Source organism: Colias croceus, chromosome 11, assembly GCF_905220415.1.
Source record: "Colias croceus chromosome 11, ilColCroc2.1".
In the NCBI taxonomy this organism is placed as follows: Eukaryota; Metazoa; Arthropoda; class Insecta; order Lepidoptera; family Pieridae; genus Colias; species Colias croceus.
Genome location: NC_059547.1, coordinates 6,782,081 through 6,797,587, shown reverse-complemented (window position 1 = coordinate 6,797,587; position 15,507 = coordinate 6,782,081). Strand labels below are relative to the sequence as shown.

At 34.6% G+C, this 15,507-nt stretch overlaps 1 protein-coding gene across 4 annotated transcripts; it reads left to right on the top strand.

Annotated features, from left to right (window-relative positions):
• The first annotated feature begins 4,890 nt into the window (after window positions 1–4,890).
• LOC123695858 (loricrin-like) lies at window positions 4,891–14,721 on the top strand. 4 transcript variants are annotated; one of them, XM_045641805.1, is made up of 6 exons: window positions 4,919–5,141; window positions 9,377–9,444; window positions 12,874–13,008; window positions 13,091–13,684; window positions 13,808–13,919; window positions 14,537–14,721. In XM_045641805.1, exons 2-6 carry the CDS (start codon window positions 9,384–9,386, stop codon window positions 14,589–14,591), a joined length of 957 nt encoding a protein of 318 aa, XP_045497761.1. In that variant the 5' UTR covers window positions 4,919–5,141; window positions 9,377–9,383; the 3' UTR covers window positions 14,592–14,721. The 4 variants fall into 4 exon arrangements, with proteins under 4 accessions (XP_045497760.1, XP_045497761.1, XP_045497758.1 ...); XM_045641804.1 differs by having other exon boundaries at window positions 4,891–4,987; window positions 13,091–13,919; XM_045641802.1 differs by having other exon boundaries at window positions 13,091–13,919.
• The last annotated feature ends 786 nt before the right edge of the window (window positions 14,722–15,507 follow it).

The following is a 15,507-nucleotide window of genomic DNA, read 5'->3' as shown; positions in this document are numbered from 1 at the left end:
AACCATATTAAAATGTGTTTCTGTTCTAGGAAATTGGTTTAAAATGAAGGCCTACATGATTTATACGCATAGTCATGTAAAGTTTACTTTGAGACCAAAGTCATGATTATCGGCTCCTTAGCCTTTACTAAGTAAAGTATAGTTTCTGGAAAGTAAAGATGAGCTTGACACGACTAAGAAATATATTTTTGGGTGAAAGTAGATCTTTCCATCAAAGTAAAGTTAAAGTGCGATCTATGAATCTCGGCCTAAGACATCCCTTACCCGAGTAATGAGACCTGCTCAGAAGTACGCTTAATGAAATGAAAGAACTTATACGGGGTTTCTCTGTAATGTACAGGAAATAAGCAAGTCTACTTCATTGCTTTGCAAGATTGCTTAATTTTAAGATCTACTGGTTATCTCCTTTATATGGATATTTGTAAAATTCTCAAATTTAACGAACGAAACGAACTATTAATTATTACACTTTCATCTTGACACATTTTAGGTAGATAATAGATATGTAAACCAAGATGTAAACCTAAGTCTTCAAGAAAAATTGTTATGTAGGTACATTTCCAAAAATTTAAACCAAAAGTGTTTTAAACATTTTTACGCAAACGTTAAACACAATTTAAAAATCTAATATTCAAATAACGTGTACTAAAATTTTTCACAGTGCGGCGAATACGATACAGACAATAGCTTCATCTCCGCGTAAAATTGCGGTTTACACTCCATATCTCAATTTTATTTTGCAGTTGAACACAGTTGCAATGTTTTAGAGGATTTTTATACGAAAACAGCTGAAATAATGAAGCGCAGCCGTCGAGTGAATTAAAACTAATGGAACAGTTAATTTCTCATGAGAATTACTTCCACACCGACACAGAACTTTGCCGACACCCTACTGTTTTGTTGCTCATCGTTTGAGATTTTATGGTACACTCTTAAATCTGAAACGAATGTAAATCATACACTGGGTAGTTCTTTCATAAATGGTACGATATTTTTTTTTACGAAATACGTAAAATTATTTATAACTAGCGTTCCGCTCCCGCTTCGCCCGTAGTACGTGTTTACTTTTTCTCTCCATAAGAATCATCCTCGTACTTCAAGGAATATTAAAAAAAGAATTAACGAAATCGGTTCAGCCGTTCTCGAGATTTGTTGTTGTGTTGTGTTTGTGAAATGAAAAATACTTACTTTACAAACTCTACAAAAAAATCCCAATTAAACCAGGTTCAGATAAATTGAATTTAAATAAATAGAATTTTGAGATATTCACTTTTTTAATAACTCAGGCCCCGGAATCACAGACACAATAGAAAATCTATTGTGTCGTGGACCGATCGGGCCGCTTGGGGCTCAATGGGTCAAAGATACTAATATCGATAAAAACAGGACGAAATCAATGTCAATGATATTAATATATAGGATTATACTACACCTGTAACCAAACATTATAATATCACTTACTCTTCGCTCCAATATTCTCCACAGACTACATTTGCAACAACATACATATTACATACATTATATTAATTTCGCAATCTCATAAGGCTCCGTAGTTGGAGCACAAAATAACCCTGAAACTAAAGCAATATTCAAGGCACGTTCGTTCCAACTATGATAACTGGAGGCTGAGGAAAGGAGAACGGTAACGCAACAAAACTTATATTTTCTTTTCCTATGTTAAGAAACTAGTGCAAGGGTTGAACCGCCTTTGTGAAAATAAGAAAACAACTTTTTTAAACTTGGAAAAACTTGATATTATAAAAAGTTGATTAAAATTTTATATCAAAAATATAATTTTAATTGAATGTATTCTGAATGATTGCATTCCTATATTAATTTTAAATCCTAATTTTTTTTGTAAAATCGTCTTATATTTTGTAGATTGTGATTTTCGTATTTTCTTTTTTTTTTTTAAACGTATAGACCCAAAAGAATGTATAAATCGTATGCACACGCGCCTTGAAATCGTAGTAAATAATATTCGATGGCGCATCTATACATGGGTAGGTATTTTCTCATAAATAAAATTAAAAAAAATCCTTAACTCTTACCGCCAAGAAGAGTTGTAGGTACCTTGATTCTCCTTGGTTATACAGGTAGGTACGTTAGTAGCAGCGATGCTCTCATCAAATCAAGCATGGGAAGCAACAAGCAACTTCGCAACAGAGGTATTAAAATAGCTACGAAGCAAGGAGCAAATGCGAAAAGCTGTTCCCCCCCCCCCCCTTCCCCGTGAAATAAAGCCTAACGGTCATCCCGCGGGGATATGGGCCAGAAAAAGAGGGTTGTGTTAGTCGGTATGGATCACGATTCACGACCGACACACCAGGTCGCAAATCATGACCTGAGATACAGTACTCCCAAACTGATATTGCGCATAGAAAAATTCCTCACTGTTCGGCAACTGTCATATTCCCCGAGCCTCCGAAGATGATATGTATATAGATGAGTTTAGTGGTTAAATGTATTTTCTTCATGCATAGTTTACGGCCGGTAGTTAATAGCGAGGATAAGCCACACGATTTAGAATAGGTATATATTTGTTGTATTGATTTACTCGGAAAATTCTAATAAGTATACTTAGACCTATTTAAGTGTCTTACTGAAGCTGGCGTAATGATGGATGTATGGAATGTTAAAATAAGACAAATTTTATATTAAAAAAAAAATGATTTTCAAACACTGGCTTAACTAGGTACATTTAAATTGTAGAAATCGAAGCATTAAAATCTCAGTTCAAAGGATTTACAGAATCAGGGATTATCTCTATTTCTGATATCGTAGAATGATCAGAACTTTCATTATGCTTTTATTAATTTTCACTTTCCCCACTGCTATCTGCTACCTGTGTAAATAATCATTTTATCGGAAAATTCAACTTTGAAACAAAACTAAGAAGGGTACCTATATAACAGCAGCATGCCATGGGCTCAAGGTGGGGCAACAATAAAAAAATAATATGTAACTAGCAACTGTATGTACCCAAAGTACCATATCCAGGTCTTCGAACCTCAAATGCCGGTGGCACGGCCGGCGGCTGTGCCGCCGGCATTTGCGAAGGCATTTGCGAAGGCATTTGCGAAGGCATTTGCGAAGGCATTTGCGAAGGCATTTGCGAAGGCATTTGCGAAGGCATTTGCGAAGGCATTTGCGAAGGCATTTGCGAAGGCATTTGCGAAGGCATTTGCGAAGGCATTTGCGAAGGCATTTGCGAAGGCATTTGCGAAGGCATTTGCGAAGGCTTTTGCGAAGGCATTTGCGAAGGCATTTGCGAAGGCATTTGCGAAGGCATTTGCGAAGGCATTTGCGAAGGCATTTGCGAAGGCATTTGCGAAGGCATTTGCGAAGGCATTTGCGAAGGCATTTGCGAAGGCATTTGCGAAGGCATTTGCGAAGGCATTTGCGAAGGCATTTGCGAAGGCATTTGCGAAGGCTTTTGCGAAGGCATTTGCGAAGGCATTTGCGAAGGCATTTGCGAAGGCATTTGCGAAGGCATTTGCGAAGGCATTTGCGAAGGCATTTGCGAAGGCATTTGCGAAGGCATTTGCGAAGGCATTTGCGAAGGCATTTGCGAAGGCATTTGCGAAGGCATTTGCGAAGGCATTTGCGAACGCGCTTGCGAACGCGCTTGCGAACGCGCTTGCGAACGCATTTACTTTATTCTGTGTAATATTTTCTGAAAGTTTTTTTTTTCTAAGGCCCATATTTTTTTGAGTTGTAACTCACGTGACACGTTCTATAGAACGTGAAACGTAAAAAAAAGTGAAATTGGATAAGATAGTGGGGTAACTAACTGTACTACACTCATTTTTCTTACAGTTCATGTAACATAGAAGCCTCAGCTATTTTCTTTTTTCGTGTGTAATTCGTTATTCGAATTATTCTTATTCAAAACACCTTATTGTTCACCTACCACATCACGAAATAGATCCAAAATGTGTCCCTATCTCCAGCCGTTTGGTCGCTGGGCGTATGACAATTATTTGTTAATCAGTCATTGTAGAGGTAAATAATACTAATGTTTTGGTCTCATTTTCTGTATCGACTGTCGACTTTCGAGAATCGAGTGTGAATTTTCTTACGGATATCAAGCTTAGTAGTTAGTACCTGGATAATTCAATTTTTAGATTTGGTTAGGTACCTTCCAGGTCAAAGCCTGGGTGGGGCAAGCGCCGCACCCTGCCCCACCGTGGCTACGCCCATGAACAGCAGCTATATTTTATAATTCCATATTATAGAGATAATACGTGCGGTCACCACCAATATATAAAGACGACTGACGGATTTTTGAATTTTTTGAGTTTTTGACTGGCAGGCTACCGTCACATGTCGCCTGAATTGTTTTCGATTGTGTATGACTCTGAATTGACACCTATTTCTTTTGAACAAGGTGCAAGATGCAAGTGCATTGTTTAGGGCACTTGCGATTCAATGATTCGGGGTGATTCGGGTGTTTCTGGAAATACGATGATTAGCGAAGATCTGCATGCGCATTATTAATTTTGGAGTACTGTACTTAATAGTATTTTTCCCTCTATAATAAAAAAACATAGTTTTGGTCGTATGTATTAAAATAACTGTACAGAAAAAAATAATTTATTGCTGCAAATTGGTTCATCTTTACTATTATCTACCTTAAAAATATAAATTTTCACACTTCACATCCACTTGAAACTTATCATAGGAATACTATTAATTTATTACTCTACACCTTGCTCTACACCAACTCTACACGACACTGTTAATAAACACTGTAGACTATAGTGTGTAGGTTTAGGACAAGGTTTAGGATATTTTAAAAATACGACGGTGAGGACTTCAAACCCATGTTCTAAACTACAGCTTTTATCGTATTATGGAACGTAAACTTGACATGAGCGAACTGTCATTACTACAACCGTGTCAACGTCAAGTGTCAACTAAACCAGAACTGAGTTTGAGGAAGAAAAATAAAAACGTATTACTATTTGCGAAGGTCTTAATTGAGGTAATATATTGACGATATACCAGAGATTCATTGTATAAAACGAATATAGTCGACCTTGCAATGTATCTATGAACAGGTTGTATTGTTAATTTGTTAGTGAACATATTATAAATCATTGAACAGTGTAAATATAAAATCTGAAGGATACTTTTAGGTAAGTAGAAAGCCTTGAAAAGCTTTTACTTATTTATTTTAATTGGCATTGTTATTTATTATAGTCACACATTACACAGATTTTAATAAAGAAATACACAGTATTTTTATACAAACATTTGCCACATGTTTTTGACCCGAAGCTCTTATAATACTCGTATTATGATCGCTCATATCCGTGGGAAATTCCAGACTATTACTACAAAGTGCTTTGAATAATAATTATTATTATCTATAAAACATTTCTTGTATTTTTTTGCTTCATGTTATAGGTAACAGCTATAAACTGGTTTTATTTTGAATGTTTATGAGTAAACAACCCAAATAAAAATACTTTATCAGCTTCATGCGGTATTACACAGAGCTTTAATATTTTTTGAATACTGTTAGCCCGGGAAATATATAATACTCAATACATTTGTTTCTATATGAAATTACACTTTAAAATTGTATAAAATGTATAATATACTTATATGCAATATGCAAAAGGTTATATTAATCTTACAGCATGATCTCAAATTGATCCATCCTGTGCTTAACAATGGAAATAACAAATTATTTAATACAAACTCTTGAATATACTAGTTTTAGATTGGCCAATTGTATTTTTATACATCTAACTATATGTACACATATGATTGTGAAGTTATTTTTGGTCAATAGCTAGTAAGTACAGTTACCTACATGATTTTATCATATAATTTTTTTTTCAATCAACATAGATTCATACACTTAATAATCAACATTTATTATAAGAGCTATTTATGATTAGTATATTTAATATTTACAATACTTAAATATGTTTTTCTTTTCACTTATTTGATATGGTTGATTATTCAAATTCCGGGCCATCTAATAGCTGTCAGTGGTTTAATTTTGAATCTGAGTGTTTTGAAGTGATCACCTCACATACGATTCGAGAGCATCACTTCATATCTGTAAAACTGTAACCTTATAACCGTTTTTACATTTATTGTTTACCTGTTTCAATAGATGGTCATTAAAAAAATGGTATAAAAAAAGTCTACATTTTTACGTACTAATATTATATAAAATATTGGGATTGAGATGCTTTTCCATATAGTTATAAGATAATGCTTTAAAGTGTTATCAATGACATTGAAATACTCAAGGCTCATAATATCTTAGTACATTTACGTTGTGAATTTACTTACTCTGTGCTTTTTTCGCACATATCGTTTTCGCTCTTAAATTTCACAAGTGTTAACTGTTGTCATCAAATTAAGTGCTACTAAATAATTTAAAAAAAAAAAAAAAAAAAAAAAAAAAAAAAAAAAAAAAAAAAAAAAAAAAAAAAAAAAAAAAAAAAAAAGTTCGACGACATGTGTCATCCGCCAACACGCACTTGGCCAGCGTGGTGGATTATGGCCTGTACCCTCATAGGAGGCCCGTGTCCCAGCAGTGGGAACGTATATGGGCTGATGATGATGATGATGATGAAATAATTTAAATTAAATTTCAATATATATTATCTGCAAACATAAACAAAGAAATAAGTTATTTACGTAAAATATTATACTGTTCTACATTTGATGTATGATCTCATGTACAAAATACCGAGCCTTATCTATTAAACTCGCTCAGAAACTAAACAACTTTACTTAATTTCATTGTATTATTAGATAAATACGTGAGTGGTCACATCATAATAGTACAGTACAGTGTTATTACGATGTGTAAGAAATACAAGTGAATAGGTGAATCAAGAAATATTTATATAAAAAATACAAAGACCCTTTATAACCCTTCCAGTGAATTCGAGTAGAAGTAAAAACGTGAGTAACCGATGAACATAATTCAAAATAAAACTAGTGAAGTGCAGTAGGTGGTAATTTATTTGGCAGAAGTTCTATTCTAAGCGAAATTTTTATCTAACACCGTTTCGTGAGCATGAAGTGTGAACGTTGAAGATTTCCGTCGATATAAATCCTAGTAACGCGACGCCGTTGCCTTACCTAGCGCTCTCGCGAGAATTTGTGAGGTGTACATGGACTAAGATGCATCGCGTCTGGAATTCGAATATAGGAGATCTCATGAACATGAATCCTACCGTGTTCCTGTGTAACCTTATACCTAACTCTCTGTCGTAATGCGCAGTTCGGAATATTTAAATGTAAAATCGAACGTGTAAACGGCCGAAAAATACACAAAGGTTCGTCAAGAGGTATGGCATGTGAAACGCGGAGTTGACAGGCAGGCCGTTAACGTTACGGACTCGAGTGATATATGAGCTGCGAAGTGGCTTGGTTCCGCATCCGAACTGTGCCTGCAAAAAGATAAAACGATTCCGAAATACGATTCACAAGTGGGGCAGAGGAAATGAAAGTTAGCGAGTGTGACTTTTTATTGCGTCTTCTCTGCGATCTAAGAGTAATTTTTTATCCCACGCCCTGTGTCTACCGTATATGGTCCATTTAACATTTCGGAAATACCACGTCTGAAGGAAAAACAAAGTACAACAGTACAAGATAAGATTCAATAATAAAACAATAAGAAAGGGAAGGAAGGAAAATAAAATATTTTATTTCAATTAAGTATATTCAGTTTTATGGTTCAAATTCTCTTTTTAAAATGGCTTCTATTTGTAACGTTTCAACCAGAAAAATAACCATAATTTGTCTTGCTCCATGTCACGATATAAATGACAACGCAGCATCTCGTGGGTTAACTTGCCAAGACTTTTCCGCAAAATGGTTTAATAAAATTGCACGTTCCCTATTACGAAATTGTTAGAAGTTCCTTAATGTTATATTATGCTTGCTATTTACATACTTTATACGCATTTAATATGTCCAAAGCTTATGCGGTGTATAATCAACGAAAGTAATTTAACTAATTACGAATATAATGGCATTTTAAATTGAATATCTTTAAAATCATTAAATATAATATCCTTTAAAATGTATGAATACGCATACCGTAATGTTTATTTGTCATACCAACAAATAATTGCGTGCAGATAATGGTCTTATGTACTTCACAAATTAAGGGCACAGTCTATTCAGTGTAAAGCTGTGACTGACCTTTTACCTTCGACATTTGACCGCACCCAAATACAACCCCTATCACGAACAACTTGTTTAAGTTAATTTACTTATCGATTCGGTTGGCCACTGGCCTTTAGTAAATTTTTTACTTAGTTGATAATAGATTGGTACCTACCGGTGTCCCTTAGACACATACAACCCAAACGAATAGATTAAATTCTTCGAATAGGATCACGGGCGGCAGTTCGAATCCTTACTCGTGATCGAAATTTTTCTATTCTTTAAAAATTTACAATAGTTAGTTAGTTAAGTACCTATTTAAAATTTTTTAATTAACTTTATATTTTTTTTTAATTATATAACATATTTACGATGTGAAAGCACCCAGCTCCAATATTGTCACGAATTGCAGAACTCCAGATTAGCACAACACAAAGTCCCATCATAGTTTTCAATAAAGAGTAACAACTTTTGCTATAATCCGGCAAACGTTTACTCACCTCACTGCTGCAGTCAGTAACGAGGTTATACGATACACTTTCGGGTGAAATTGCTGAAGGGAATGTAGCTGGGTGTCATAAAGTTGCGAAGCTGCCGCGGAGACGTGTGCAGCGTTGAAATACATGTGTCGACGGCTTTATGGCAACACACTTTGTTTCGTCTTGCCGCATTGATACTCTGCACATGCTTCGTCAATAGCATATTGTGTTAGTTTTCTTATATCTTAAGTAGTCAATACAGATCTATTATGTTAGTAAAAACAATATATTGTTTCCAAAAATGTAGTGCGTAGGTACTTACGAAATCTTTATCTCTAATCGCTACGACATTTGAGAAAGGTCAAATGTAATGGAGATTAATATATCAAATTGGTTGATAATACATAGCCCTTCATAAAACGCAGTTCTATGAAGGCAATTAATCAGAGCTATAAATATAAATATATTCATTCTAACATAAATCACTTGATTGAGCTTATTGTCGCAATCGACAATTGTATTGCAACAAATACTTTATCACTAAACTGCATGATACATTCCCAAAGTATCTATTGCTTACGGAACTTTAGGGAGCACCTAAAATTATAGATTATTAAATGATTACATACTGCATACAATATATTTTATATGAAGCATTAACATTATAATATGTCGCATGTAATATTAACCGAAATGTAACGACTGAACACTAGTAAAATGTATGTGGTTAACGAGCAATTTCTTTCCAGATTAACTATGGACTGGAGGACGGTTTTAATGACGCTGGCGTTACTGTACCATGTTGATGGCTTCTCAAGTAAGTTGCATTTACTGCAAATTTGTAACTCTGCGGAGTCGTTAAAATGTACCCCTGTTATATTCTTAATTGAAGAATGTTGAGTTATATTTCGTCATAATACGATTAACACGACTAGAACGACCGTCGGCACAAAAATTTGATGGTTACATCATTGGAAGCTTTAAGCAGATTACATATTATATTATTAACTTCCTTATTTTCAATACCGTCACGCTTTTATGTTTCAAATATGTATGTACCTACTACTTACATTTTTTTAATAAGAGATATTAGATAAGTAATAAGGATGACATGTTACATCCGTCCATGGGTGGATGTTTCAAGTTTCAGGTAAGATTTTGTAAAAAGTAAGGAACAACGGCTACTTATTTCTCGACTAGGTTTCCGCCCGCGGCTTCGCCCGCGCAGTCAAAGAAAAACCCGCATAGTTCCCGTTCCCGTGGGATTTCCGGGATTGCGTCATTTTCCCGGGATAAAAAGTAGCCTATGTCCTTTCTCGGGTATCAAAATATATGTATACCAAATTTCATGAAAATTGGTTCAGTAGTTTAGGCGTGATTGAGTAACAGACAGACAGACAGACAGAGTTACTTTCGCATTTATAATATTAGTATGGATTTCGTGGAATATCCGTAGAATTTAATTTTACATTAATTATTGTTATACATTTAATATAGTAGACGAACATTTTCTGTAAAAAATAATAATTAGGTCTATGTTAGAAATTCTTCGAAGACGTACCGAAACCATGTGTGATGTGTGTGTGTGAAGTCCCATGTCCCCGAGTGGGGTAAGGGGCAGATGCATTGTTGACTATACATCTGTTTCACTGATCGATTTTCTTTAGAGATAAGTAGGTGATCAGTCTTCTGTGTCCTACCAGACCGAGACATTTTTTTTTTCTTCGTCTCCACCGGGAATCGAACCCAGGACCCCTCGGTGCTACGCTCACGCGTCAACCACTGTACCAAGGAGGCAGTCCGAAACCATAGATCTTTATAAATAATATGTATAATGTCACCATTTTCAATATCTATTGTAATTTTCTTTTCACTTTAAAAAATAATCATATGTTATTGTTTTGCTATATCTATAGGTTCTAAGAATTAATAATTTCCTGTTAGTACCTACGTTTAGGTACTATACATAATACATATACTAGCTACATAATCATTATACACATGGTATGAGGTTGGGTTCGTACTGCTCTCGCGTGACCTCTGCCGCGACCTTCGCGTTTATATCAAACGACTTTGCACTATAAACAACAGTCTAGTTAAAGTTTTAACCGGGAAGTATCTATAAGAATCTTTCAGAGACGTGCTCTTGGCACATGCTCGTGAGATATACTCAGCTCGAATCCATTAAGTAATGCACACATAAACCTAGCTCCTTGAAAGTGTAACAAAACAATGAGTTATGATCCGACCTTATGATATTTTTTATATCTTTTTATGGCCTCTAAAGAAGCACTTGCCGAGTCGCAAATTATATTCCATACCTACGATTCCTCATCCTTGCACTTTGCTTAAAACGTTTTCGTGGTACAGTGTTTGCTTTTTTATGTGGTTATGGGAACGAATTTTATTATTACTGCGAGTGATATTACGTTATCGTAAACTCGTATTATATTCCAAATGGATTACTAAGAAATATATTTGTCATTGATTTACAAAGGAATCGTCTACAGGTAAATTAGCTTGGAGAAATTTTTGCGTTTGTAGTAGTGTATGGTCAGCAAATAAAATAAAACAACATTTTATTTTTAGTTTTTATTTTATATATGTATATATTATATATTATATATATGGGATTTTAAATTAAACTATATGTGTTTCTCCTCTGAAAAAGATGAGACTTTAATTTAATATTTGCACATTTAACATACGTATAACTTTTACAAAATGAACATGATTTTACAAAATGACAATGTTACTAAAATGAAAAATTTACTAACCTGAAAAAGAAACGACATTTAAAGTTTAATTCTTTAGTTTGAGAAGTCAAAGGCTTGCCTCGACCATGTTTTAACACTGGAGCCATTTTGAATAAACAATATAAAGTTACAACACTTACACACAAATTAAACACTTCAACAAATATTATAACAATAATAACAAATAATAACAACAATCAACAAATACAAAAATCGATTAAAATACGTACATAATAATTATAATTTTTGAATGAAATGTGTGCTTTATGTTCTAACGGTACCAAACAACTGCATTTGGCACCTGCGGACAGCGTAAACTGGTTTATTCTGGTTTTGTGCGTGTTTCCACTTTCCACTATCAAGTGTCGATTTATTTATTTGTTTTGTTTCGTAATTATTATGGTCAAATATTAATTATGAAACAAATTATAATGGACACGATATTTTATTGTTTCACGGTAGTCGCCTTGTCGTTTGCTCAAGGACGTGAAATTGAATGATATATTTTTTTTATAAAGTCAAAACCATTTTCTTTCAAATTAAAAGTTGTTTTTATTGAAAACAAAAGTGTTGCTAGGAATAAGTATAAAATTAAATAGTAATGTTAGGATATCGAAACATTTTTTGTATAGGCCAGAACGATATAGTGGAAACGCGCTCTAAGATCTGAGTAATATACACACCACTACATATGCAAAAATTTCTCCAAGCTAATTTACCTGTAGCTTGTGTTTGATGACGAAGTTATAACGTTGCAGTTGTTCGCATTCTTTGAAACGTCATTATGATTGCCTTATACTGTTGCATGAATCATAATAATATATTCTTCCTTATATTGTGAATTTCCGATGAGTTTGAAATACCTTTCACTCATGTAGAATAAAATATATTCGTAAAATACGACATTTTTATACTTTTCTGGCGAATAACATGAATTTAGAATGCATGATAAAAACAAAAGAGCGCAAGTTATTTGTGAATATATTAAAACTATTCGTATGAAGGGCACGTGAAAAACAATTCCACGGCAAAAAGTTTTCTAGTTCGCTTGGCGTATATTACGTGTGATATTGACTCTCGAACATGACGCTACGGTGAACCCAATCTAAGTATATAATCTTGTATATGCAAATGACCTTTTCCCTTTACAACCGAATTCCTTACCCAGTCACGCCTTACGGGTTATAAAAAGGGCAAATTTTTCTCGAGACCACATATAAAATATATTCATGTGGGTCAATGTATTTTTATTCAAACTTGTTGTCACGAAATAATAATATGTTTTAGTGTATCTTAAAATTGCATATTTTTTTACGAATGCAAAAATTAGCATTTACCATCTTCTACCTGCTATCAACGCGAACCTGATTTACATTTGAGGTACAATTGGTATACTATTATCAATTGTATATAAAATATATATTATTTATTTACTCCCGATGCACGTGTTAAATTTAATTTCAAGTAAAAAAATTAAAATCTTTTCCCAGAATATGGTAGAACATGCAGAGACATCGGATGTCTCAATAGCGAAGTTTGCGTGTTAGCTGAAGACCCGTGCTCTTTCGGACACTCTTCAAACTGCGGAACATATCCTACATGCAAGAAAAAGTCTCAAGTCGAAGGTAAATTATTTCTCGCTTTATAAGTCCACATTGACTTAAATTTTTGTTTATTAAATATTTACTGTTGAAACTTTTTCACCAGGAACTCATTCGGAACCGGCGCAACCCAAACCTAAACCGCCACAAACACCGACAAGAGACTTTGACTCAGTGCCCAACTACCCAGCACCCGCACCGCCTCCGTCTAACAACGGGCACGGTGGTAACTCACCATACGGTGGCAACTCGCCTTATGGCGGTAGCTCACCATACGGCGGTAGCTCTTCGAACGGTGGTGGCTCGCCGTACGGCGGTAGCTCTTCGAACGGTGGTGGCTCACCTTACGGCGGTGGCTCACCGTTCGGTGGCAACTCACCATATGGTGGCGGTTCATCTGGTGGAGGCGGCTCGCCGTACGGTGGTCACAATAACCCAAGCTCCCACTTCGGTGGGGGTTCTTCTTACGGGGATCGATCCCCATACGGCGGTAGCTCTCCATACGGCGGCTCTTCGAATACCGGAGGCAATTCCCCATACGGCGGGTCCAGCAGCGGCTCCCTTGGCGGTTTCGGATCGAATGGCAAAAGTCCCATTGATAGCATATTGAACACAATCAACAAGTTCGCAAACGGACAAGGCGGAGCAGGTGGTACCGGAGGTCAAGGTTCCATAGGAAACATCTTGGGAAATATTCTAGGTAATTTTTCTAAAAACGGAGGACTGAGCAGCGTTTTCAACACGAGGCCCATTATGGAGAATCCAAACTACTCATCGTATAGTTCAAATTCGAGGAGTTCTAATGCCCAAACTTATCCATCAGGAAACCAGCCCGGTTATCAGGCGCCCAACCAAAATAAGAATTACGGACAAAACTATGCCCACCGCAGTGGAGCCACAACAAACAAACCAGTGTCTTATGGCTGGAACATCGGGTAAATCTTAAACTCGTTATACACGTTATAATCTTAGTGGTGTGGCTTCACTTGGTGTAATTTTATTTAATACGAAGCATGTACTCTGCTTGATCTTTAATTTGTGCAAATAATGAACTAAGCTATCGCTGTATAATAATCTTTCCACAATCTTATTTCTTGTACACGCTTTTCAAATATTAATAACGCAATTTTACTTGATCCTTCCTTAAATATTTTGTGAATATTTCTCGGTACCAAAAATGTGAAGTTTTTCATGGAAAATGTACTAATCTTATCTTATTTGCTCTTTTTAATCCAGTGACATAATATTGTAAATCTTCGGTTATTTATTAACCTGTTCTGACACAAGATAAATAACCAACTCCAACAAGCATGCCTCATACCGATAGAAGCTGGTAGGATTATAGTGAATTATAATTTAAGCTTTATATTTTAATTTAGTCACAAGCATTTTATATTGATAGTGTAAGGAAAATGTAAATACACAGCAATTATAGAGCACTGTAGTATTGTTTAGTTGCTATACATTAATACTCATTTTGTGAAATATTATTATTAACGTAGGTACTCAATAGTGATGAGATCTTATTATTTTATCCCTAATTATATTTCAGTGTGGCAATGACGTTGACGTACCTGGTACACCTTTACATCAAGAATGTGATATAAAATAATCTCTAATTAATTATTGATAAAAACTCCACTAATTATGTATGAATAAGGTGCTTTAACTCCACTAATTATTATTGTTGTTTGAAATATTTTTTTATAAATCATAATATAGTAAGTATGTATGTTATAACTTCGTTTTATTTTAATCCGTTTTTTATATTCGGTGTGTTTGTGTATGATAGAAATTTAATAGAAATGAAGAATTCTGTATTTGTAACAGAAATGAAACATTCGGTAAAAATGTTTATTGCTGTTTTCTTATACGAAACTAAACTTGCAATTAATATGTTACAATTATTTACATGATGAGTACCGTGATAATGTTGATATTTAATTTAGAGATTCAAGACCTAGTTACATAACAGTAGGTAGATTTCATTGACCTCATATAAGTAAACAAATAGGTATACTGACTATCGCTAAAGAAATTTCATGAGAATGTGTCCGTAATCGCTTATGACCCAATAAGAGATTTGAAAAGATTTCCAACTTTGAAAATGAGGTCCTCGATATCTTTTAGTTTTTACATATTACAAAGTTGCGGCATCTAGGTTTTAAACTGTAGTTAATTTACTACGTCATATCCCATAACTAATTTTAGTATCGCCGAAGACTAGCGCTATGCCAAGTATAACCATAGTATTGTATTAACTAGGTATACTTGCAAGCACTTAGAAAATCAAAATAGTACTTGATTTAAACAATACATGAGTTTTATGGTGACCACTTAATATGTAGATAGGTAAATTACATGCGTAAAATTCTATCTTTGTTTGTTCCCAAGGTAAATATTGTAGGTATCAAGGCACATTCAATACGTGGAATTATTTGATTTACTATAGTTCCGATTCAATACTCGGAAGTATTGTTCTAGCGATAATTATAATAATTAGCGAATGTGACAAAAATAAGT